The sequence below is a fragment of the Oryx dammah genome, unplaced genomic scaffold (assembly GCF_014754425.2).
Source record: "Oryx dammah isolate SB20612 unplaced genomic scaffold, SCBI_Odam_1.1 HiC_scaffold_20, whole genome shotgun sequence".
In the NCBI taxonomy this organism is placed as follows: Eukaryota; Metazoa; Chordata; class Mammalia; order Artiodactyla; family Bovidae; genus Oryx; species Oryx dammah.
This window is the reverse complement of record NW_024070204.1, coordinates 52,892,107-52,918,813: the sequence shown is the minus strand read 5'-3', so window position 1 is coordinate 52,918,813 and position 26,707 is coordinate 52,892,107. Positions and strand designations below refer to the sequence as shown.

Genomic DNA, 26,707 nt, shown 5'->3' with positions numbered 1-26,707 from the left:
TCTTTGCAGAGCATATACAGAAAAGTCAAGATTCTTACTATAGTAGTTTCCTCTTTTATTATATAGTGAAAATCTACAACTGTTTCATTGTTTGCTAAGACTTGTATTTTGCATTAAAAACCTTTTTGGCAGCAAAGAGAAATAAAAAGCAAAATGGATGTTTAATGGAAAATTAAATATAGGTCTTCTTTTTCTCACAAAAATCAAGTCACATACAACTTGCTGAAAACACTTATTCATATTTACCAACTACCTTAGTTAAGTAACATCATTGCCATTAGATACTTCAACTACAAAATCAGTTAATTACAGTAATGTTCAGGGTTTTTTTTCACCCAATTAATGTAATCAAAAGAAAGCTTTTGGAAGTCATTCTAGCAAAGGTGAAACATCTGACCTTGTTATACATACTATTTAAATTAACTTTAAAAGTTGAATTTTGAAAACAGTTGTTTTTCCATTGATAATACATGTGCTATGGTTAAAAAAAAAAAACAACAAACAGTGTTTTACAAAGCTCAAATGTTCAGCAAAATGTTTTTGGAATTAGAAATGTTACACATATAACTCACAACTGTTTCCAAGCAAGCTGCAACATTTTTTCAACTAAAATGAAAAAGCTGTAGTTGTTAAACTTTACAAAGATTACTGGATATACACAATTAGAATAACCAACCCACAAAATTTTGTAATGAAGCTAATGTTAAAAATTAAAACTCTTCAGGATAGCTTTACTGCCCTATCATCAATCAGATATAGAACTGTTTGAACAAAGAACTTTGAAGAAGTACTTTTAAATTAACTAATTGTTCTACATATCAATATTGAATTTTTCTTAAAACAGGTCTATAAATCAGTGCTTCTTGGACATGCTGCTATTTCATGAACCCTTTATAACTGGTTTATAACATGATAAGGCACTTGTACCAGAATGTAAATTAAGTCTTTAAGTACAGTTTTGATGAGCTAGAATTTTTTTGTAGCTTTTTTATAGCGAGACTTTCTCAGTGAAGAAAGAACTGTGATCATTTCTGGCGCAAGCTCCTTATGTTGTTGCACTACAATAACAGAGAAACTAAAGGTGGCAAAATTAAAAGAAAAATGATTACTTATAACAAATATAAGTGATCAGATATCCCTGCAAACCTCAAAATATGGATGAATGAGAGCAACACACTGATAACTACAAGATCTGTGTGGTATCAGCATCTATACCAGGTGGGGTAAGAAAAACCAATGGGGCATCTGATAGACCTGATAACTTCAAAGTAACTGACAGCCACTTGAAAGCTCAGCAAGTCAGTTTGACTACAGCAGTTGAAACTGGGAAAGGATTGTGTACTCTTGATGTCCAAGGGGTTCACAGTAAGACCCAAAGGGGCTGGAGTAATCTAGCCCCTATAATCTCTCCAGCTAACCAGCTAAAGATGCCCTAATAGATGAACCCCATGTTCCCATGTTGAGGAGAAACTGTTTGGAATAGAATCCAAAGTGAGAAGTACGGTAATGATAGAAACAAAGAAAAAAGATGAGTCAGATAAAAATTGGAGAGATGACTAGAACTTGGAAATCTGAAAATTAGCTGCCATATTCTGAACATCTTATTTTAAAAAGAAGAGGAGGAGGATGTTCTAGAGAGATAAATTTTAAATATTGCCAAACTAAGCCTCCCTTTTAAAAGTTGAAGAAAATTAATTTTATATAAAATGAGCAAAAGAATTGGGTTAAGGTCAGAGTTCATACAAAATTATTTTAATAACAAATAAAATAAATAATGTTCCTATAAAATATTTGTGCCAGAAAGATATGTCCACAAAATAGATGAGAACTGTAACCTAATATTTTAAAAATAGCTAAAAGTCATTTTTAAAAGGTACAGTGTATGAAAGAATAACATAAGTTATAATTAGAAAAACTGAGAAATGAGATGATCAAACTTAAGAAAAAATTAGGAAAAAAGTTAAATACAAGAGGTGATGCTTTAGAAATAGAAGCAAATAAATACAAGAGGAAACTTAAAAATCAAAGAGAGATGGAGATAGGAAAAGGAGTCAAGAGAATCAGGTATATGTAGAAGATAGACAAAGAATATCCAACATACATATAAGAGGCATTTCCAGAGAAGAAACCAAAGGAAGAGAATGGAATAAAGACTAAAGGAAACATTGTCACAATGAACAAAATCTGAAACTACTACATATAAGGGAAGAAAATCATGTTGTAACCACAGACTTTGATTTTGAGCTTTATGCTCAAAGAAATGAAGTTTCTTATTTAAGATGTTCAAGGAAATAAAATCTGAGTCAAGGATTTTATATCCAACCAGACTGATTTTCAAGTACAAAAGGACTAATTGTTAGTAATATACAAGAATTCAAGGAATATTGTTCTCATTAGTCCTTTCTTAAGAATCTACCAGAGAATAAAATTAGAGAAAAAGAATGAACAGAGAGATGCACCTGAATTGATGGTGAGCAATAATATTAGCAAATAACAATACTTTCTATAGATTCATAAATATTTACATATATAGATATATAGATTAAATTCATAGATCTATGTGTCTTCTCCACTAGATTATAAACTGGGGAGTCAGGAGTCATACCTGTCTTGTTCACAGTTGTATTAGCATAATGCCTAGCATATTGTAGAAGCTCAAAGTTGAATGAGTTGAAGTAAATGTGTTTATAATGGAGGGAACGAATCTAACACTTACTGATGTCCTATTTTTTTTTTTTGCCAGGCAGGGTAAAAGACTTTTGTGTACGATTTATCTTTATTTCAGCTTTATGATTTAGGTGAAAATGTTCCCCTTTTCGTAAATAAACAAGTTTAAGTGAAGTAACTTGCCCAGGGTCAGATAGTAATATCTATAATATTCCATCAGTAATAACTGGTCTGTCTGATTCCATTTTCATTTAACACAGTTATAATTGGGACATTTAAAATGAATTTGTAATGTCTTACTTTCTGAAATGAGAAATATCTTTTGCCATCTTGTTTCTCCTGTTCATTTTGGTATCTTGAAGGTAAATTTTAACCGATCACAGATTAAATCTATCTATTTTTATTTTTCCACAAATATTAAATTAAAGATTTTAGCTTATTGTAGTCTGCTAATGAAGATTTACTCTGTATTTATGGGCATAATAAATTTGAGAGTTTGTGGATCAGTAATTTTCAGAAATATGTAATGATAAATAAATGAACTATATAAATGATAAATTAATTTGAACTTTTTTATTATTAGCATGTTGTCAGGTGGTTCAGATGGTGTGATTGTGCTTTATGATCTTGAGAACTCCAGCAGACAACCTTATTACACGTGTAAAGCAGTGTGTTCCATTGGCAGGTGTGTATTAAAAACATAATTCATGAATTTATAAACATTTGAGTATTTTTTGCATCAGATACAAAACATGAAATATGAATTGTTTCAAGCAAATTGTTCAAATGACATATTTACGTAGTTATTCCTTGACATCTTCTTGCAAGTAATAACTGAAATTCGAATATTGCTTTTTTTTTAATTTTTTAATTAAAGAATAATTACTTTACAGAATTTTGTGATTTTCTGCCATACATCAACAACAATCAGCCATAGATTCACCCATGGCCCCTCCCTCCAAACCTCCCTCCCATCTCTCTCCACCCCACCCTTCAGCCTGTCACAGAGACCCTTTTTGAGTTCCCTGAGTCATACAGCAAATTCCCATTGGCTATCTGTTACACTGTATTGTAAATTTCTGTGTTACTCTCTCCATTCATCTCCCCTTCTCCCTCCTCTTCTCCCACCTTGTCCATAGGTCAGTTCTCTATGTCTGTTTCTCCATTGCTGCCCTGAAAATAAATTCATCAGTGCATCTCTTCAGATTCCATAAATATGTGTCAGTATACAATATTTATATTTCTCTTTCTGACTTACTTCACTCTGTATAATGGGCTCTAGTTTTGTCCACCTCATTAGAACAGATTCAAATGCATTCCTTTTTATGGCTGAGCACTATTCCACTGTATTTATGTACTACAGCTTCTTTATCCATTCATCCTCAATGGATATCTAGGTTGCTTCCATGTCCTGGCTATTGTAAATAGTGTTGCAGTGAACACTGGGGTACATGTGTCTTTTTCAGTTTAGATTTCCTCAAGGTATATGCCTAGGAGTGGGGTTGCTGGGTCATATGGTGGTTTTATTCCTAGCTTTTTAAGGAGTCCCCATACCATCTTCCATAGTGGCTGTATCAGTTTACATTCCCACCAGCAATGTAAGAGTGTTCCCTTTTCTCCACACCCTCTCCAGCATTTATTGTCTGTAGACATGATGATGGCCATTCTGACTGGTGTGAGGTAGTATCTCGTTTGTAGTTTTGATTTGCATTTCTCTGATAATGAGTGACGTTGAGCATCTTTTCATGTGCTTGTTAGCCATCTGTATGTCTTCTGTGGAGAAATGTCTCTTCAGGTCTCTTTGATATTGCTGTTTTTAACATACGACTCCTCCAAAACAACTGGGGTATCAGTTTTCAAAAGGACTTTATTTTAAGACTTTTGATTATGGTCTTTCTGTTCTCCACCTACATGGCACACCTCAGTAACTAATTTTAGTTTTTAGAGTACTTAGCATAAGATTCATTTAAGTCTTTCTAGCTAAATATAAACACAAATTAGTTTTTTCAACTATTATCAGTAGAACAAAAAGATTAATAGCTAGAAGCCATAATGTACTAGCTTCTAGCCAGTACAAAACACGTACACACACACACCCCTCTTCTCTTACCTACTTAGGTAGAGCTGCTTGACAACATACTTTTCTACCTTGAATTTTTTGGCTGCTTAATAACGTGTTTTACGATTTTAATTTGTTCATAGTGGTCACTTAATTCTTTCTTGTCTCCTATATTTGATCTGATTTTAAGCAGACCTTGAATTAACAGAGAATAAGAGTTGAAAAAATGTTTTCAAGAGGAAAACATTAATATCCACAACTGCTGTGTATTAAAGCTGTTTCCAAAGTGCTAGTATAGATACATAAGTTCGTGGAATATTTGTGAGGAGAATTATGATTATTTCTTGGCTCTGACACTTCACTTTGGAAGTACAGATTTAAGGAAACTATTTCTCTGAACCTCTGACAAAACTATTTTGTCTTAGAGATAATTATACTTGGCCTATTATTCTTGTAAGTTTTCTATGAGACTGAAATATTATCTTCAAAAAGCACATTAAAATTGTAAAGCCACTATATAAATGGGAAGCAGTATAATTATAGATACACTTGGTATAACACAAGATGCCGTCTCAAGTACTCTGGAACTTGGTTCTAAGAGGCTTATACCATTTTATACTCTCTCCACTCCCACCAAACAACAGCAACAACAAAAGATCTAAATTCTAAAGTGTAAGGCAGCCATTAAGGTTTAATTCATCTTTGTCTTATTTTATCTTAGCTATTATTTTAACATTGTTTAATTTGTTATATGGTAAAATAGTATCTTCATATATACCACATGCTATATAATATTATTCCATTAGTGGCTGTGATTTGCTTTTCTGTTATGTGAGGTCAAGTAAATGCTTCGGACATCAATCTTACTTATGACTTTCTTAGATTCAAAGTCTTATCTTCAAAACCATCACTTTGAATGTAAATGGGCATATAGTAAGCATCTTTACAAAATGAGTTAAAGTAGCATTTTACATGCAAAGACTTTATAATCTGACTTTAAAAAATAATTTCAATAAAAATTGATACTAAATTAATGTGGCTTACACTGTTTCCTAATAGTTACTTTTGCTTTATTTAATATGTTTACTCTTGAGCACCAAAAAGATTCCTTAACTCAAAATTTTGTTAAATGTTAAGGAGAATGATATGTCACACATAGTAGGAGATTGATATAATATTTTGTACTCTTTTAAAATCTAAAATATAAATGAACTTTTATTTGTGATTACTACATTAAAGATTTATTTGAAATTAGATAATCTCTGTGTAGATTCTTAGGAACAAACAGAGACCAGTTCTCTTTATATTCAGCAGAAATTTACTGGAAAGATATTTCATATCTCACATAACAGCAGGAAGGTAGAAGAAACAAATGTAGAAAATGAGCAGAAAATAAGAGAAACCAGAATAAGAGAACACAGTCAAGGTCATACCACACGAGTTTGGGATCTGCTGCATATCACCAACACAGATTCTTGACTCCACAACTATGAATAATTGCTAATATATCCCTGGTTTGCATTACTAGCTGGAGTTTTGGAGTCCCAGGCAGGATTGATTAAGCCCAGGACACATTTGTGCCCCTGCTGCCCAGAGCAAGAAAAAGAGAATATATGGAGTCTCTTTGTTTTCTGTTATTTGTTGTTGTTTTAGTCGCTCAGTCATGTCTGACTCTTTTTCGACCCCATGGACTAGCCCACCAGACTTCTCTGTTCATGGGATTCTCCAGACAAGAATACTGGAGTGAGTTGCCGTTTCCTTCTCCAGGGAATCTTCCCTACCCAGGAATCAAACCCACATCTTCTGCATTGCAGGTGGATTCTTTACTGCTGAACCATGTTTGGAGTCTCTTGCTTTCTGTAACAAGAGGCAAGGTCCTGCTTTCAATAAAGGGAGTTTTCCCCCAAAAGGCAGAGTTTGAATGTTCAGTCAAGAAAAGAGCACACATCTACTACAGTCTACCCATTTGTCCAGTATCAGTATATACCTTTCTTCCCGTACTTACCCTTCCTTTAAAAAAGTAAGTTTCATCCTAACCTAATGCAAATATCTATTACTTGACCAAAACTGTAATTATTCCCTTCCCCCAAAAGCTATGATTCCAAGGGTATTTAGTTACCAGATCCAGTTCAAGATAATCTCTGTTTTTCCACTAGTTTTATGTGTTCTTATATTAGGATTATGCAATTTGTAGGCTCAGTTTGTAGGTAATCTGTATAAAATAATCGAGGTAAGAAAGAGGAAAGAAAGGGGAAATTAGTTAAAATATTTATATGACGTAGAAAGTAAGAAAATATGGATAGGAACTGCAGTTGTTTTTTGCAGCTGTCTCAAGGCCAGAAATGGCATATAAAGCTTTTCTTCTTCATATTCTTATTTCTTCAAGTAGCAACATGAGTGAGGCCCTTTATCCTATATTGTAATCTAAACTTTCAGCTTAAAGAATCATAACTCATGATGGTCCTGTCTGTTTTGGGTTGCAATAGTCTTGTGTTTACTTTTATATTATTAGGGATATTTAATATATATGAAAATAGTAGTCTAATGAACTATGTACCCATCACCCAGCTTCAGCAGCTATCAGTCATAACCAATCTTATTTCATCTTTACCCCACCCACCCACCTACTGTGAAGATTATTTTGAAGCAAATCAGAAAGATATCATTTCATTCATAATTTTATCTCTAAAAAATAAAAAATGTTTTATAAGCATAACACCACTACCATTGTCTCACATATACAATAATTAATGACATTAAGTATCCAGTTGGTGTTCAAATGTCCCTCCACTATCATAAGTATTTCTAAACATCCAGTGTCTTTGAATTAAGTTTCAATAGAGGACACATACTGTGTTGATCACTAGTTCAGAGCATATACTGTGTCCTTCAGGATAGCACATCATCATCACAGGTGGTGTACTGTAAAGGATGTCATAACTGAGTCTTCAACAGATCATGCGTCTATCGGCTATGGGCTACCTAAGAGTAGTGAACCCCATGGGCATCTCCCTGTCACATTCTTTTGCTGTAGAAGTGAGGTTCTTAATCAGAAGCCATACTGTGTGGGACACTATGGAGGTACGGGAGGCAACAATTCTAAATGATAGTGCTGATAAAATGATCAGAAAAGCAAATCCAAAACCAAAGTAGGTATCTCCTCCAGTAAGGAGAAATCAGTTTCTTCCATGAATCAGTCCAGCGTAGTTGGCTGATCCGTCCAAGCTCTTATATAGAAATAGGAAGTCTCATTTTAAGAGCCTTAGTAGGAAGCAAGCCTCCACATCACACTGTGGGCACCTAAAACTAGAGATGCCTACATATTCTTTCTCTAGACAGCTAGGGCATGGCGAGTAATCTACGTTTGTATCGTTCTTCCAAAAACTACGACTTGTTAATATGGTATCCATTTTGAAACTCAAGTAAATCCGTTATCTCTAAATTTTGATTGCTGTTTTGTAGAAGCCATCCTGATGTTCACAAATACAGTGTGGAGACCGTACAGTGGTACCCTCACGACACTGGCATGTTCACGTCCAGTTCTTTTGACAAGACTCTGAAAGTATGGGATACAAACACATTACAAGTAAGCACGTTAAAGCTTTTCCGAGCTGTTCTGTACAATGAGGGGAAATTCAGTCCTAAACAGTTTTAGTGTGATTATTTGCTAAGATGTCCAGTACTCTTGCCTGGAAAATCCCATGGACAGAGGAACGTAGTAGGCTACAGTCCATGGGGTCGCAAAGAGTCGGACATGACTGAGCGACTTCATATATGTTAGATGTGAAAGCAGTATAGTGATTGAGGAGAGCAATACTGCTTGAGTTCATATCTTGCCTGTGCTGCTGACTGCTGCTGGTTAGTCACTGAGTCATGTCCAACTCTTTGCAACCCCATGGACCATGCCCACCAGGCTCCCAACCGGGGATTGAAGCTGAATATCCTGCTTGGCAGCCAAATTGTTTATTACTGAGCCACATGGGAAGCCCCTGCTGCTAACTAGCTATGTGATATTGATTGTGCAAGTATCTGAACTTCTAAAGGGAGTAATGATTGTACCCTATAGAATAACTATGAGGATTAAAGAGGTTGATATGTGTAAAGTATCTGGAAACAGTGCCTAGCGTAGTAAGTACTTAAACACCATTGCTGCTAAGTCACTTCAGTCATGTCCGACTCTTTGTGACCCCATAGACGGCAGCCCACCAGGCTCCCCGTCCCTGGGATTCTCCAGGCAAGAACACTGGAGTGGGTTGCCATTTCCTTCTCCAATGCATGAAAGTGAAAAGTGAAAGTAAAATTGCTCAGTCGTGTCCAACTCTTTGCAACCCCATGGACTGTAGCCCACCAGGCTCCTCCGTCCATTGGATTTTCCAGGTAGGAGTACTGGAGTGGGGTGCCATCGCCTTCTCCATAAACACCATTAGCTGTTATATATTTTATTACTCAAAAACTTCTATGGTGTAGTGGTGTAGGGAAGAATATTGGATTTATCTCCTATTGACCTAAAAAAAATAAGGAAAAAGAAAGTTATTAATATTATAGCTGAGTAAAGTAGACAGTGCATGCTTGCATGCTAAGTTGCTTCAGTCATGTTGACTCTACGTGATCCTATGGACTGTAGCCCTCCAGGCTCCTCTGTCCATGGGATTCTCCAGGCAGGAATACTGGAGCAGGTTGCCATGTCTTCCTCCAGAGGATCTTCCTGACCCAGGGATTGCACCCACATCTCATGTCTCCTGCATTGGCAGGTGGGTTCTTTACCAATAGCGCCACCTGGGAAGATACAGTAGATAATAGCTTTTATGCTATTTGATCAAATTTTATTTTTCTTTCTCATGCTAATTTTCCCCCTGAGCTCTAGTTCCATATGTCTCTACCTATATACAGAACCTCTCTTATTTAAATGTAGTGTCATCATCTCAAACTAAATATATTCTAAATTGAAGTGAATGTGATGGCTCCTCATATCCATTTAGTCCTCAAATCTTAGCTAGTCTTCCTTCAGATGCTCAGATTTTTCTTTTCTATTTCCCTTACCATCACTGTCCATCTTGACTACTACCATAAACTCCTAAATGATTTCTTTTTATTATTTTTCTTCTCATAGTTCCCCAGTAAGTTCTACCCTAGAATTAATTAGAATAAAGCAGTTTCATCCTGTCTCGACCCAAACCACCTTTGGTGAGTGATTCCATTGTCTAAATTCAGCCTGGCATTCTAAGTTCTCTGTAACCTCACTTCCTACTTTCTCAACCTTAGCTTCTGCCTCTTTTCAACATAAATAATATACTGCCACTAAATTGATTTCCTTTTGCCTCTGAACACATCTTATATGTTGTATTCCCTACCTCAAGTTTCCTTCCCTATGAAACTTCTCCCTTCCCTTGTTCATGTTAACTGGAAGTTTATACTCTTTGGCCAACATCTTCCTATTTCTCCCACCATTCACCAGCTCCAGTAATCACCATTTTGTTCACAGTTTCTTTCAGTTTGGCTTTTTAAGATTTCTGCTTGTGAGTGATATATAGTACTTTTTCTTCTCTGTTTGACTTACTTCACTTAGTATTTAATGCCCTTAATGTCTGTCTGTATTGTCACAAATGCAGACATTCATTCTTTCACATGGCTGAATAATATTCCATCATATATGTGTGTGTGTGTGTGTGTGTATACATATCAGGTCTTCTTTATCCTTCCTGTGTTGATGGGCACTTAGGTTGTTTCCATGACTTGGCTATTATAAACAGTGCTGTTAAAAACCTGAGGATGCAGCTATCTCTTTTGAGACAGTGATTTCATTTCCTTTGGATATATACCCACAAATGGGATTACTGGATCACATGGTTCTAATTTTGAGGAACCTCTGTATTGTTTTCTATAATGGCTACACTAATTTACATTCCCTCTAATAATCACAGAGGTTTCCTTTTCTACATATCCTTGCCATCACTTGTTATTTCTTTTTGATAATAGATATTCTAACAGATGTGAGGTGTTATCTCATTGTGGTTTTGATTTGCATTTTTCTGATGATTAGTGAAGAGACGTGGTTTCTGTCTCTCTGTGGGTTGGGAAGATCCCCTGGAGAAGGAAATGGCAACCCACTCCAGTATTCTTGCCTAGAAAATCCCATGGACAGAGGAGCCTGGTGGGCTATAGTCCATGGGATCCCCGAGAGTCAGACACAACTGCAGCGACTGAGCATGCACGCAGTCTGCCCTATTATAAGGTTTTCTTCACCTTCATGAGGCAGAGGTCAGCTAACTGCAGCCAATAGGCCAAGTCTAGGCTCTCGGCCAAGGCTTCTCGTGGACTCTTTTTTGTAAGCAAAGTGTTACTGTGACACAGACATGCTCTTTTGCTGTCTATGGCCACTTTGACACTGCAGTGACAGAAATGAGTAGTTGGTCTTCAAAGCCTAAAATATTTACAGTCTGACTCTTACTAAAAAAGTTTGTTGACCTCTGGTGTATAAACCTGAATAAGGTGCACAGAAGGCAGACATTTGGAGTCATCCAGGGTTGAGGCCTTGACAGGTGAGATGATGATGGCAAAGGAGTTGAAGATCCTGGAGCTGAAGCATTCAACCTTGGAATCCAAGCTGAAGGAGGAAAAGTGAAGACAAGAGGAACTGATAGGGCTGCTGGGCTTTGTTTGGGTGTCTTAGAGGTGGTTGGGGGAGCTGAAATGATATAAAATTCTGGTCATATGTAACTGAAATATGTGATTTCAAAGGAGGAGCAGTTTTTGGTGGTGAGAGTGTCCCGGGTGTGGTAGCTGAGATTATATGGAACTGAGAGGCAGAGTACTGACTAGATCGTTTCTGTAGGTGCTGAAGTTCTCCAGAATGGAACAGAAAGGAAGATGGTGAACCAGGAGGTTATCTTGTCTTAATCTCTGGAATTTATTAGAGAAAGATAAATTGCTAACAATTTAAAAATTACTAACAGTGTGACAATAGGTAAATAGAAAATTTGCTGCTTTTGTGATTACACTTATTTTAAATGTCTTTCGATTATCAGATTGCCGATGTATTTAATTTTGAAGAAACAGTTTATAGTCATCATATGTCTCCGGTTGCCACCAAGCACTGTTTGGTAGCAGGTTTGTATTTGTGTTCTTTTGTTTTTTTTAACATACTGAAAACTTTTTCCCTTTTAATATCTAGTTAGTTTTGATATAAACATTTTAACCCAGATGAAGATCACAATTCTTAAAAAAAAAAAAACTTAAATATATATTACTATTTATATTCATTCTGTTTAACAGATATTGTACAAGTTAGGCACCATGCTAGATTTCAGAGTGGGTAGGATTTGAAAACTAAGAAAGCACATTTCTGGGACTTCCCTGGTGGCTCAGTGGTATAGAACCTGCCTGCCAGTGCAGGAGGCATGGGTTCAATCCCTAGTCCAGGAGGGTCCCACATGCCACAGAGCAACTAAGCACACGTGCCACAACTGTTGAGCCTGTGCTCTAGAGCCTGGGAACTGCAGCTGCTGAGCTCTCACACTGAAGCCTGTGCACCTAGAGCCAGAGCTCTGCAACAGGAGAAGCCACTGCAAGAAAAGCTTGCACACTGCATCTAGAGAGTAGAGAAAAAGGCCGCACAGCATCAAAGACCCGGCACAGCCAAAAAATAAATATATAAATAAGTAAAAATAAAATTATGAAAACCCCCCCAAAAAAATATATAAATAAGTAAAAATAAAATTATGAAAACGAATATCATTTGTGGGGTGTTTTTAAGAATGAAAGAAAGCACATTTCTGTTCCCTTAATTACTTCTCCCCCTCCCCCACCCTGGTAGCTCAGCTGATAAAGAACCCACCTGCAGTGCGGGAGACCTGGGTTTGAAAGATTCCCTGGAAAAGGGGAAGGCTATCCACTCCAGTATTCTTTCCTGGAGAATTCCATGGACTGTATAGTCTGTGGGGTTGCAAAGAGTTGGACACGACTGAGCGACTTTCACTTTAAAGAACTTTTTTAAACCATCAAAGTTCAAAGATTCTAAGTGAACGCTAAGTGAAGTCGCTCAGTCGTGTCCGACTCTTTGTGACCCCATGGACTGTAGCCTACCAGGCTCCTCCCTTCGTGGGATTCTCCAGGCAAGAGTACTGGAGTGGGTTGCCATGTCCTTCTCCCGGGGATCTTCCCGACCCAGGGATTGAACCCGGGTCTCCTGCATTCCAGGCAAATGCTTTAACCTCTGACCCACCTATGAAAACAAAATTTGGCAGCCTTTTCATTCAATATAGTAAAACAAAGAAATGATTTCCTTCTCTCTGAGAATGTGTGATTCAAATTAAACATACATTTTTTTGAAAGCACATGCAACAAAAAATTTTCATGTATGAAGATGAAAAAATATTTTTCTGATATCAGACATCAGGTCCCTGTGATATTATTTCTGTGGCACTGCATGAATCTCCTCACCTCTGGACATCAGTCAGCTGCTTCATCTGTAGAGTTTGGGCACTAACTCGTCTTTGAGGCTCACTCAGTCTGTGTCCAGAGTTTCTGTGAATCTGTTAATAGTGATTTAGAAGTATATTATTAACATGGAACAGTTAAGCTATTAAAGTAAAATGACTTAAGTGATAAAATAACGTAGAAGTATACACACATTGTACCAGTACACGTTTCGTGGTTTTGATACTGTGCTATAGTTACCTAACATATAACCATTGGGACAACCTGGCCTCTTTGCACTATCTTTGCAGCTTCCTGTGAATCTATAATTATTTTAATGTTAAATATTTAAAAATAATAATAGAGTAATATAGAATAATAGAGTAATCTTAGTACTGACATATGACTACAACTAAAATAATTTTCTAGTTATAAACATAAAAAACTAAAGTATATTATTAACATACATTTTTATATTTTTGTAAGTGAAAATGTCACGATTCATAATGGTAGTTTCTTATTTCCTTTTGGTGATCATTTATAATTAAATGATCTTAAACCATTTTTGTTTTTGTTTTTACAGTTGGTACTAGAGGACCCAAAGTACAACTTTGTGACCTGAAGTCTGGATCCTGTTCTCACATTCTACAGGGTATTTTATTTGAAACAACAACTACTTTGAGTAAACCATTCAATAAAATGAAACATTACTAACAATGCAGTCTTTGTAAACGACATGACTGATGTATTTTGTGCTAGTTGTTAGAAGTCAACAGGGAAATAAAGATCCTTCTGTGCATTATTCTTATAAAACTAAACTATTAAGGAGACATTTATATGAACAATGGCTGCAGGGGAAGCTTAAAGGATACAGAAAGTCAAACTGAAAACTGTGTTATTGAAAAAAATGAACTACTTATGAAACTTACATCGGTATAGCTGTCTCTATGAACATTATTTAATATTGTTCTGGCTGAGTAGACGTTCTTAATATTTAGGTACTTCTTTTCTCAATAAAAATATTTTAGAAAATATATTGAAATAAAATTTGGTAAAGGTTTACCAGCTTAAATTATTTTTGCTACTGTTTTAAATCAGTATTAGATTGTCTAATTCCAAACAGTGAAAAAAATAGGATGTAATTCAGAAATTCTGTTTGTATTCATCTCTGAGAAACACATAGTAAAGATATTAGGAAAACTTGATGAGATGGATAACATCTGTTTTATATTATGAATCTCTATGAAATACACTAAGCTGATGAAAATATATAATTTGAATAGTTAGGTAAAAATAATTTAAAATGCTGAATTCACTTGTCCTATGAACTTATCACTTGTGCTCTAGACAAAAATTTTTATATAAATGCTTTTTATAATCATGAATTAAAATAATTTTTTTCTGCTACAACTTTCTAAAAAAAGTTAGGAAACATTTTTAGTCTTTAAAATGTTTGTCTTATAAGTAAGCTTGAGCTATGTCATTTGTTGATGGACTGACCTACTAGGCTAGCAGCTATATTTAAAAAGACAGACTCACTTGCTCTGGCTGTTCTTTCCAAAGCAAACCCAAGCCTTTTATAATAAAATACCATATGTGAGGAATGTCCCAGAGACTTCACATTAGTATTTAAATATAGATTATTATAAATGTGAAAAAATGATTATATCAATTTACTTTTAAAATTTAGTCTGTGCTTTCTTCATAATCAGGCAAAGTTAGTTAGAAATATCTTTTGATATTTCAAAAGATTTCAAAATGCAAGTCATTATATACAGTTATTCTGCAGGTCACAGACAAGAAATATTGGCAGTTTCCTGGTCACCACGTTATGAATATATCTTGGCAACTGCAAGGTAAAATGCAAGCTATTTGGGTTTGAGATTAATAATTAGGGATAAGCATTTTGAAAAGATTGTTTTATGTTAGGTACATATTTAGCTATTAAGTAAGTCCTGAAAAATAATTGAGTTAAAGATTTTAATTCATATTACCAAAAAAAATCTTTCTATTCATCATAATCCTAATCCTGACTATCCAACTTGAAGATACTCACTTTTAAAAACAGGTAACAACCGAATCTATGTAGCAAGGCAAATCTCCCAACATTACCTATGAAACGCTGTGTTGTGTCACTTTTGCATACAAAAGTGTAGCACTCTGTTAATTTAAAATCAGTAACATTTCAATTCATTTTCTTTAACCCAAAATTATTTTAAATCTGATTCATCACTTCCATTCACACGCATTGATTCAATTTACTGACAGTTAATGATTCCTGTCATGTGCCAAGCATTGTACCAGGGACACAGAGGTAACACAAGCAGAGTCCCTCCAAGAAGGTAATAGTCTAGTGAGGGAGTATAGTCAGAAAAATCAGTGATTGCAGGACATCCTGAAAAATGCTTTAACAGAGGTACATCTCTGAGAGTTTCTGTATGCGAAGAAAGAACAAGTGCACTTAACTCTTGAGGATCATGGGGTTTGGGAGTTTTGTTTGCTGGAAGGAAGAATCTTGTATATTTGAATGCTGAGGGAAGAGTATTGGTGGAGAGAAATTAGTGAAGACAAGAAATGGAGAGAATAATTGGACCTTGAATAGACAGGCAAAGATAATATCAAGGGTCCCATTAGAAGGGGGACACTACATGGAAGGAGGAAATAGTAAGTGTCAGTACAATTAAATATGTGACTTTGGCAGAGTTCAAGAAATGCAAACCCAGTTTCTTGTATTTTAGAACTTGATGTCATCTATTGAAAATACATGGATCACTTTTCAGGGAAGGTAGTAAAGGTTTGAAATAGCAATTTTAATGAATGGAAGAGGGAGCTGATTTACGGGCACGTAGGATTGCTGGTCAGTATTGTGTGCTCTGTTGAAGGTGTAGTTCACAGCTGTGCTATGACACAGAAATTAAAACAGTGAATGACACAAACTTAACAATTGTCTAAAAATTGTTGAAGTCATGGGTATGAGGAACGAAATAAAATCACTTGAAGGCTTATAGGAGGGATCAGTGACCTAATGAGATAGATGCATGAGGAGTGTCAAACAGAAAATTTTGAAACTTGAAGGGATAGGAAGTAGTAATCAAATTTTGATATAGACATTTTAATAAAACTTTTTGCAGAAGAATTATTAGAAAAGCTACTTTTTTAGGTTTATAAAGAAATGTATCTGTATTTTTGTAAAGCTGCCAGCCCTCCTTCTCTTTCACAGTTAATTTAGTCCCCAGAGAAACTTGTGTTAATAGTTTACAGATTGTGACATTGAAATTTGTAATGTCTGAAGTAGAATAAAGTCTAGTATGTAGCCACAAAGTTAAGGTTGAAGTGTTAGTCTCTCAGTTATGTCTAACTTTGCGATCCCATGGACTGTGGCCATGGAATCCTCTATTTATCTATGGAATTGAATTCTCCAAGGAAGAATACTGGAGTGGGGTGCCATTCCCTTCTCTAGGGGATCTTCCCGACCCAGGGACAGAACCCTGATCTGCATTGCAGGCAGATTCTTTACCATCTGAGCCACCACGGAAGCCCCAGTGTAGCCCCAAGAGGCTGCTAAAGAGTTGTGAAGGTGAGGAGCTAGGCATTGGCTGTGTTCCATGCTAGAGTGGATTCACATTGTTCTTTTCTAATTTGGTGTTCCTCGAATCAAGAGGGAAATTTAGAGGCTCTCAATTCTCAGAGTACCCAAGGAATTCGAATCAGTTCCGGAATGGACCTGGTAGTCACTGTTGGGAGTCAGATATGTCCAAATCTAATGTTTCAGAAGAGACTTATGTCTTCAGACTCATACCATTGCAGACCTATTTCCCTATTGAAAAGAAAGGAAACCAAATTGAGAATGGGAAACACTAACTTTTTGCCAGCCGTTCCAGTTGGCTAGGTTTGCTTGTGATCTGTGAAAAGAATCAAAGTTATAGAAAGAGATAAACCCTGTATATATACATTTTAAAAGATTTTTAAATGAGAAATAGGCTTATAAAATGAAGTGTAATGCTCTTCTTGATTAAAATGACCTAGATAGACCCAATGGGTTAAGATATAATTAAGGGCTTTGTGAGGATATGATAGCATACTTGAAGTGATTTATGTTTTCCTTAGGAGTAGTTTAGAAGCTGAAATTGATTTATGATCATGGTTTTACCTTTTTTACACTTGAAGTAAAATGCAAATAACTCTCTAATTCTAGGAGACATTAAATGTATTTCCTTTGTTTTGGCAAAGATTGATTTGAGTACAGGAAATCAAAAATATATTGTCCTTATTGTTCACCTTATTTTCAGTTTTTTTTTCATATAAAAAGAAAAACCATTCCTACCAAATTTAAGCAAAGTGAAATTAGTTCACTGCATGATTCTGTAAACATTTGAATAACAAACAGTAGAAAGGATATGGGGATTTAGCAGCAACCTTACCAAGGAAAAAAGCTCTTAGCCTGTCTTGTCTTGTCTTTGGAGAGAAGGATGCTCATGTCATTAAAAACAACAGAAAGAGCAACAGAATCCCTTGTGATTTAAAAAAGGTTACTTTTTTTTTCTATTTTTTTTTTTCAATTCTTTGTGCTTCTATTGACTATTGGATATTTGCTGGAAAGGCAAAAGTATAGCCACCCAAATATACAATGCATTTGTGTTAATATACTGAGATTATGTATGCCAATAATATAGGAAAGGTGGGTGAGGAGTAGAGTCCTTATCCTAGCTATATGTCAATGTAACATTTATTTCCTCTCAGTGCTGACAGTAGAGCAAAACTATGGGATGTGAGGAGAGCATCAGGATGCTTGATAACTCTTGATCAGCATAATGGGAAAAAGTCACAAGCAGCTGAATCAGGTAATAAAAAATGCATTAATATATGAATATGACACTGACAGTATTTTTATATTGAAAAATTTGAATTGAAACCAGATAATAAATAGATGTTTACAAACTATAGACTTTATATTTTTTTAAATTCACAATGCGTCAAATTCTAAATTTACATCAACTAATTATGGTTGTCTTTCTTCAAAACACAAGTATGTCATTCCTTCTGTTCCTGAATTTTTTAATGTATTGGTAGAAACTTTTTTTTTTGCTCACGTGAGGCCAACTAATAATGCAAATCCAGTACCGTTTAAGAAGTTATAATAAATTAAAGGGATGGCAACATTTTGTGGCAAGTTTGTCACAACACAATTTGTGGTTGTATGAAATTTGAGTCCACTGCAGTCTGGGAGACAAAGTAATTCAGTTGCATTTTTACAATAGAGTGTAATTTCCATGTAGATTAAAATTCTGATTTAGAATTAAATTTGGACCAGAAATACATTCAGATGAACTGTTTAAAACCTATATTTATTTTTTTTTAATTATTATTATTTTTTTTTAATTTATTTTTTATTTTACTTTACAATTCTGTATTGGTTTTGCCATACATTGATATGAATCCACCACGGGTGTACATGCATTCCCAAACATGAACCCCCCTCCCACCCCCCTCCCCACAACATCTCTCTGGGTCATCCCCGCGTACCAGCCCCAAGCGTGCCATATCCTGCATCGGACATAGACTGGCAATTCGATTCTTACATGATATTATACATGTTTCAATTCCATTCTCCCAAATCATCTCACCCTCTCCCTCTCCCACTGAGTCCAAAAGTCCGTTATACACATCTGTGTCTTTTTTGCTGTCCTGCATACAGGGTCATCATTGCCATCTTTCTAAATTCCATATATATGTGTTAGTATACTATATTGGTGTTTTTCTTTCTGGCTTACTTCACTCTGTATAATCGGCTCCAGTTTCATCCATCTTATCAGGACTGATTCAAATGTATTCTTTTTAACGGCTGTGTAATACTCCATTGTGTATATGTACCACAGCTTTCTTATCCATTCATCTGCTGATGGACATCTAGGTTGTTTCCATGTCCTGGCTATTATAAAAAATGCTGCAATGAACATTGGGGTACATGTGTCTTTTTCATTTCTGGTTTCCTCAGTGTGTATGCCCAGCAGTGGGATTGCTGGGTCATAAGGCAGTTCTATTTGCAAATTTTTAAGGAATCTCCACACTGTTCTCCATAGTGGCTGTACTAGTTTGCATTCCCACCAACAGTGTAGGAGGGTTCCCTTCTCTCCACACCCTCTCCAGCATTTATTGCTTGCAGATTTTTGGATCGCAGACATTCTGACTGGTGTGAAGTGGTACCTCATTGTGGTTTTGATTTGCATTTCTCTAATAATGAGTGATGTTGAGCATCTTTTCATGTGTTTGTTAGGCATCCGTATGTCTTCTTTGGAGAAATGTCTATTTAGTTCTTTGGCCCATTTTTTGATTGGGTCGTTTATTTTTCTGGAATTGAGCTGCAGGAGTTGCTTGTATATTTTTGAGATTAGTTGTTTGTCAGTTGCTTCATTTGCTATTATTTCCTCCCATTCGGAAGGCTGTCTTTTCACTTTGCTTATATTTTCCTTTGTTGTGCAGAAGCTTTTAATTTTAATTAGGTCCCATTTGTTTATTTTTGCTTTTATTTCCAGAATTCTGGGAGGTGGATCATAGAGGATCCTGCTGTGGTTTATGTCGGAGAGTGTTTTGCCTATGTTCTCCTCTAGGAGTTTTATAGTTTCTGGTCTTACATTTAGATCTTTAATCCATTTTGAGTTTATCTTTGTGTGTGGTGTTAGAAAGTGATCTAGCTTCATTCTTTTACAAGTGGTTGACCAGTTTTCCCAGCACCACTTGTTAAAGAAATTGTCTTTACTCCATTGTATATTCTTGCCTCCTTTATATTTGTTTTAATAATCTTTTAAATTAAGTTAATCAGACTATTGAGGATTATGGTTTCTTAAACCTGTTCATTTTGAAAGTAATATCACTTTTGATTGAGACTGGAACAATTATCTTTAAGAAGGAAATATTGGTATTATTGATTTTTAATAGTCCATGAAGTGATTTTTAGATTGAAAATAGAGTATTAATATATAAGAAGTTTAAAAGGTATTTAATTAAAATTTTTACTGTTTCTTATTTAATTAAGAATTGACTCATTGGAAAAGATTCTGATGCTGGGAGGGTTTGGGGGCAGGAGGAAAAGGGGACGACCGAGGGTAAGATGGCTGGATGGCATCACTGACTTGATGGACTTGAGTTTGAGTGAACTCTGGGAGTTGGTGACGGACAGGGAGGCCTGGCATGCTGCGATTCATGGGGTCTCAAAGAGTCAGACACGACTGAGCTACTGAACTGAATAGCACAGCTTACTTCTTGAAGAAAAGTTTTATTTGGCAACATTTTTTCCATTTGGTTTTCCTCTATTATTATGGTTCTGATTGTATAGCCTATCATATTCAAATAATTGAAAGGATTCTTTTTTTTATTGAAATGTAGTTTATTTCAATTTTGTGTTAGTTTCAGGTGTACAGCAAAGTGATTCACTTAAACATATGTATATATTTAAATAATTTTAAATTTAATCAACTTACATATTTTACCTAGTTCAGATAATTGTTCTTTACTGTGTTTAAAGGACATTATGTCCTTAATGTGTTTCATATATTTAATAGCTATGTCATCAAGCATTACCTTTGTTGAATTTATAAGAAGAGATAATCTGAATTGTGTTTTTCATTGCAGCAAACACTGCTCATAATGGAAAGGTTAACGGCTTATGTTTTACAAGTGATGGTCTTCACCTACTCACTGTTGGCACAGATGATCGAATGAGGCTCTGGAATAGTTCCAATGGAGAAAATACACTAGTAAGACCTTTTTAAGTACTTTGAACCTTTTGGATGTACATTAAAGAAATGGATCTGTGACATACACTTGGTGTTTTTCTGTAGATTTAACTTTCTTTCTTGCCTCTGAATCATAGCTTTCATTTTATATTATTTTTCCATTAGTGAACTAGTAATTCTCAACTCCGGACAATCCACTCCACCTTACCCCCACCACACTCTCCTCACTTAGTGGAAAATCACTAAGCAGTAATTAGAGTGATTAGCAGTGGAGAATCACTGTTCTACTGAGCCCCTGTGCATAATGGGAATGTGCCATGTCTCTTAAGTATGTTGAAGAAGAATAAAAGATTGAGAACAACTGATACAAATTAAAGCTATGTAGTTAAATAGTCAAATTTTATACTGCATCTGACTTGTAAACAAAATCCAAAATGAATGTTATAATATGAATTATTATAAAATGAATGCAAAATGTATGGCACTTTTAATAGTGGAGTAGATGTGTTCTAAAAGTGCTGTATTCTTTTTTTTTTAATTGAAGTGTAGTTTATTTCAATTTTGTGTTAGTTTCAGGTATACTGCAAAGTGATTCACTTAAACATATGTATATATCTATATATATCTATTTTTTCAATTCTTTTCCTTTATAGGTTATTATAAGATATTGTACATAGTACCCTGTGCTATATAGTAAATCCTTGTTGTTTGTATCCTTATTCTATATATGGTGGTGTGTATCTATTAATCTGTTAACAACAACAACATCTATTAATCCCATACCTCTAATATTTCTGCCCCACCCCACCCCACCTCACCCTCTCTTTGGTAACCATGACTTTGTTTTCTGTGTCTGTGGGTCTATTTCTGTTTTGTAAATAAGTTTATCTGTATAATTTTTTAGAACTCACATGTAAATGATAGCATATAATATTTATCTTTGACTCACTTCACTTAGTATGATAATCTCTAGGTTCCTCCTTGTTGCTGCAAATGGCATTTTTTTTTATGGCTGAGTAATATTCTAGCGTGTGGGTGTGGGTGTGTATATATCTCACATGTTCTTTATCCATTCATCTGTCAGTGGACATTTAGTTTACTTCTGTGTCTTACTATAAATAGTTAAGCTATGAATATTGGGGTCTGTGTATCTTTTTGAATTAGCATTTTCTTCTTTTCCAGATATATGTCTAGGAGTGGGGTTACTGGATCATATGACAAGTCTATTTTCAGTTTGTTAAGGAACAGCCATACTGTTGTACATTGTGGCTGCACCAGTGTACATTCTCACCAGCAGTGTGGGTCCCCTTTTTCCACAGCCTTTCCATGAAAGTGCTAAATTCTTATGTGGTAATTAATTTTTAGTACTTTTTAAAAATTTTATGTTATGGTCCTTACCAAATGTACCTCTTGTTTTAGTAACTTTCAGAATAGGCTTCCAAAAGTTTTAAATTTGGTGATAATACTAACAGCTAATATTTATCAAGCACTTATATCCTATTTACTATGCTAATAAAAATTATCTTTTACTGTATAGGCCAGGCTATATATGGTCTTATTTAATGACCACATCAACACTCTGAAGCTTCTTATTATAATATTATTATATCTATTTTACACGTGAGTAAAATAAGACATAAAATTAGGTAACTTGCCTGAGTTTACATAGCTAGAAAACAGCAGAGTGACTCTAGATTCCACTGTTACCATAATGGTGATTATACCCATACCCCTTGAACCATTTATTAACTACCTTAAGGTTCATATTAATGTTAAATCATATTCCTTTCTTTTATCCATTCTAGCTAATTCTCTCTTAGATATTCTGTGTATTACTTTTATTATTAGAAACTAACTTTAAAGTCAGAATTGTTTGTGCTAGATTACTTTAGAGTTTGCTAATCCCTCTTATTCTTTATGAAATGTGTCTCCATCATGTCCCAGGCTGAAAATACAGGCATTGTGAGGTCTCATTTAGACTCTCTTGTTCATTATATTGTACATGTCCCTAATTAGGTCATTCCTTCCTTTTCTCGTTGTATTCATTTGTTTAATAAGTATTTACTGAGTACTTCCTATATGCCAGGCAGTACTATACAGCAGTAGACAAACATAGAAAAGTTCTATCCTTGTGGAGCTTACCTTCCAGGAAGAGAAAGAAAGACATCCATCATTGAAGCAATGGGTAGATGGATGGATTGGTAAAATATGTATTACGTGCGATGAGTGCTATGAAGGGGCTTCCCTGGTGGCTTGGATGGTAGAGTCCGCCTACAATGCAGGAGACCTGGGTTCTATCCCTGGGTTAGGAAGATCCCCTGGAGGAGGTGATGGCAACCCATTCCAGTATTCTTGCCTGGAGAATTCCCGTGGACAGAGGAGTCCGGCAGGCTACAGTCCATGGGGTTGCAAAGAGTCTGACATGACTGAGCAGCTCAGCACAGCACAGCACAGCAAGTTCTATGAAGAAAAGCAAAGCAAGAAAAGGAACATAGAAAATGCTGGGAAGTTGGAGTGATGTTTTATATAGGGCAGTCAAGCTAGGTCTCACTCAGAAGATGACATTTGACCTCAAGAAAATGAAGGAGTGAGTCACATCCAACTTCTGGGAGGGAAAGCATTCCAGGAAGAAGGAAGAAACTATGAACACCTTGAGGCAGAAGCATGCTTGGCATACCCAAGGAGCATGTATGTGGCTCTTGTGTTAGACTAGAGTAAGCAAAGGAGAGAGTAATAGGCCATGAGGAACAGAAGGAACAGTATACCAGAGCTTATGGCTTGTAGCCCTTTATAAGGGCTTTGGCTTTTTTTGTGGGTGAAATGGAAAGCTGCTCAAGGCTTTTGAGTGGAGAAGTGACAAGTGACAATGTCACTTTGGAAAAGTAAGTTGACATCTGCATCAAAGGTGAATGTGATAGATACAAATGGTAGTGAGTATATACATAAATTGTTAATGTGATTTTATTCCATTTTTCTCTCCTTCTTGAAGGTGATACTCATACCTATGGATTTTTGCTAGAAGTCCACATTTTGAATCGTGTGTTTATGATGGATGTATGTTAGTTGCTCAGTCATGTCCAACTCTTTGTTACCCGATGGACTGTAGCCCACCAGGCTCCTCTGTTCATGAAAATTTCCAGGCAAGAATACTGGATTGAGTAGCCATTCCCTTCTCCAGAGGATCTTTCCAAACCAGAGATTAAACCCAGGTCTCTTGCATTGCAGGTGGATTCTTTATTGTCTGAGCCACCAGAGAAGCCATTATAATGGATAATACATTTTTAAAAAGGACTTGATCAAAGAAAAAGCCATTGATGTAAAAGTACTGCAGTGGCCCAGAAACTCACCTACAAAGACACTGAAAAGAATTGAGACATTTATCCCAGTAAAGTAATTCTCAGGGAAAACACTGTCTTTAAACATTTAATGGGCTGTCAGACAGAATAGTAAATAAATTCCAGTCTTGCCATTTAGTAACTTGGAGATATTAGGCAATTTATTTAACGTGAGTTTATGAAGGACTATGGTCAGTTTCAATGTCTCCATCTTGTAATTCAGGATTCAGTTCGGTCGCTCAGTCATGTCCGACTCTTTGTGACCCCATGAATCGCAGCACGCCAGGCCTCCCTGTCCATCACCAACTCCCAGAGCTTACCCAAACTCATGTCCATCAAGTCAGTGATGCCATCCAGCCATCTCATCCTCTGTTGTCCCCTTTTCCTCCTACCCCCAATCTCTCCCAGCATCAGGGTCTTTTTCAATGAGTCAACTCTTTGCATTAGGTGGCCAAAGTATTGGAGTTTCAGCTTCAGTGTCAGTCCTTCCAATGAACACCCAGGACTGATCTCCTTTAGGATGGACTGGTTGGATCTCCTTGCAGTCCAAGGGACTCTCAAGAGTCTTCTCCAACACCACAGTTCAAAAGCATCGATTCTTCAGCACTCAGCTTTCTTCACAGTCCAACTCTCACATCCATACACGACCACTGGGAAAACCATAGCCTTGACTAGATGGACCTTTGTTGGCAAAGTAATGTCTGTGCTTTTTAGTATGCTGTCTAGGTTGGTCATAACTTTCCTTCCAAGGAGTAAGCATCAAAATTTCATGGCTGCAATCACCGTCTGCGTGATTTTGGATTATTATGTACCTAAATAGTCATTGTAAGGGCAGAATAGAAGTAGGTAAAGAGTTGGACCATAACCTGCTGAGTAATAGGCATATCATAAATGATAACCATCTTCATTGTAGGGTGCTGCCTGCTGAGTAGTACCCTTACTATTTTGAGAAAAATGTGTAAATACATGCTTCTGATGTATATATAATTATTTGTAAATTATATACACCTAATATTCTTGCCTGGAGAATCCCAGGGACAGAGGAGCCTGGTAGGCAGCCGTCTGTGGGATTGCACAGTCAGACACAACTGAAGCAACTTAGGAGGAGGAGGGAGAGTAGTGTTGTGAATCTATATATTTTATTAAAGCTTATTTTCTTTTTTTTTTTTTTTTAGTTAAAAAGAAACAGAAATTCTCACATTTTCCTCTCACACCATAATGGATCATCTTACAGACTCCTTGAGGTGCCAGCTACACTCTAGAGACCATTGCCTTGGAGTACAGAACACATACCCACAGTCAAAATTCACAGAGAGATAGCTTTTGGCACAACAACAAAATTTTAAAATAACTATTCTGGTATTTAATGTTTTAGTTTCTGATGTTATCATTTACCCAGTTACCAATGTCTAGAAACTGGGAGTCTGTCCTTTATTCTTCCCTCCCTAAAGCCAACCTCCCTAATTAAGTCAAATTACAGGTCCTGTTAATTATTTCTTATTTTTTTTCATAGTTGTCTTCCCTTCCAGCCTTCCTCTGGACTCTCAGGATTGCTCTCTTTAATTACTCTAAGTCCTTCTAACTTTCCCCAAACTCAGCTCCCAGTGAAAGTCTTTCAGTGTTTCGTCAGTACACTTTCAGGTCATTAAAACTGAATGTTTTTGCCTACTGTCCACAAGGCCTTCGTAAGCTGGCTCTTCTAACTCACCAGCTTTATATCGACATATCCTGCCACTTCCCCATTTTTTCCCTGTTCTTAGCCCTATTGAGTTACTTAGATGTCTTAAATATGCCAGGCTTTCTCACCCTTCCATTCTGCTGCATAGACTGCTGCTGCCCTTGCTTTAGAATACTCTCTTCTTCTGTGCTAGCTGCTTCTCAGCTTTCAAAATTCATCTCAGGCACAACCTCTCTTTAACTCCTCTAGTTTAGCTTACATGATTCCATAGTACCTAGTGCTCACTTATATTACAGTAGATTGTGATCATCATTTAGTGGAATGAAAGAAAAATAATTTACAACAGTGTAGTACCGTACTTTTTGATTCCTGTAACCTAGATTAGTTTCTGATTCTGTCATTTACTAGCCAAGAGACCTTGCTTGAGATACTTAACCTTTCTAAGTGTTTTCTTTTTGTTTAATAATGCCGCCTGTCTCATAGTATTGTTTCGCATATTACATGAAATAATACATGTAAAATATTTAGTACACATTGTCTGATACTTACACCAAAAGTTAACATTCAGTAAATGTTGAAACGTGAAAGTGTTATTGGCTCAGTCATGTCCAACTCTTTATGAGTAGGAGCTCGCCAGGCTTCTCTGTCTGTGGAATTCTCCAGGCAGGATTACTGGAATGGTTTGCTATTTTCTTCTCCAGGGGTTCTTCCTCACCTGTCATTAATTATGCTGATAGTTGTTTGACAGTGAAATGAGCTGCCTTATGACAGAGTCACTGCATCACTGTAGGTATTTACTCAGTGACAAGATGTATGTATT

General features: G+C 36.0%; 1 protein-coding gene across 2 annotated transcripts in view; it reads left to right on the top strand.

The window, feature by feature from the left end:
• The window catches only part of ERCC8 (ERCC excision repair 8, CSA ubiquitin ligase complex subunit), a 54,667-nt gene that overhangs the window by 10,004 nt on the left and 17,956 nt on the right, over positions 1–26,707 (top strand). The window contains exons 3-9 of one of the 2 annotated variants that reach the window (XM_040262571.1): positions 3,251–3,352; positions 8,189–8,312; positions 11,752–11,833; positions 13,725–13,793; positions 14,931–14,997; positions 17,882–17,982; positions 20,771–20,895. In XM_040262571.1, the coding sequence (XP_040118505.1) occupies positions 3,251–3,352; positions 8,189–8,312; positions 11,752–11,833; positions 13,725–13,793; positions 14,931–14,997; positions 17,882–17,982; positions 20,771–20,895 (670 nt within the window). The remainder of the gene's footprint in view (positions 1–3,250; positions 3,353–8,188; positions 8,313–11,751; positions 11,834–13,724; positions 13,794–14,930; positions 14,998–17,881; positions 17,983–20,770; positions 20,896–26,707) is intronic. The other variant, XM_040262572.1, reaches the window with a different exon arrangement.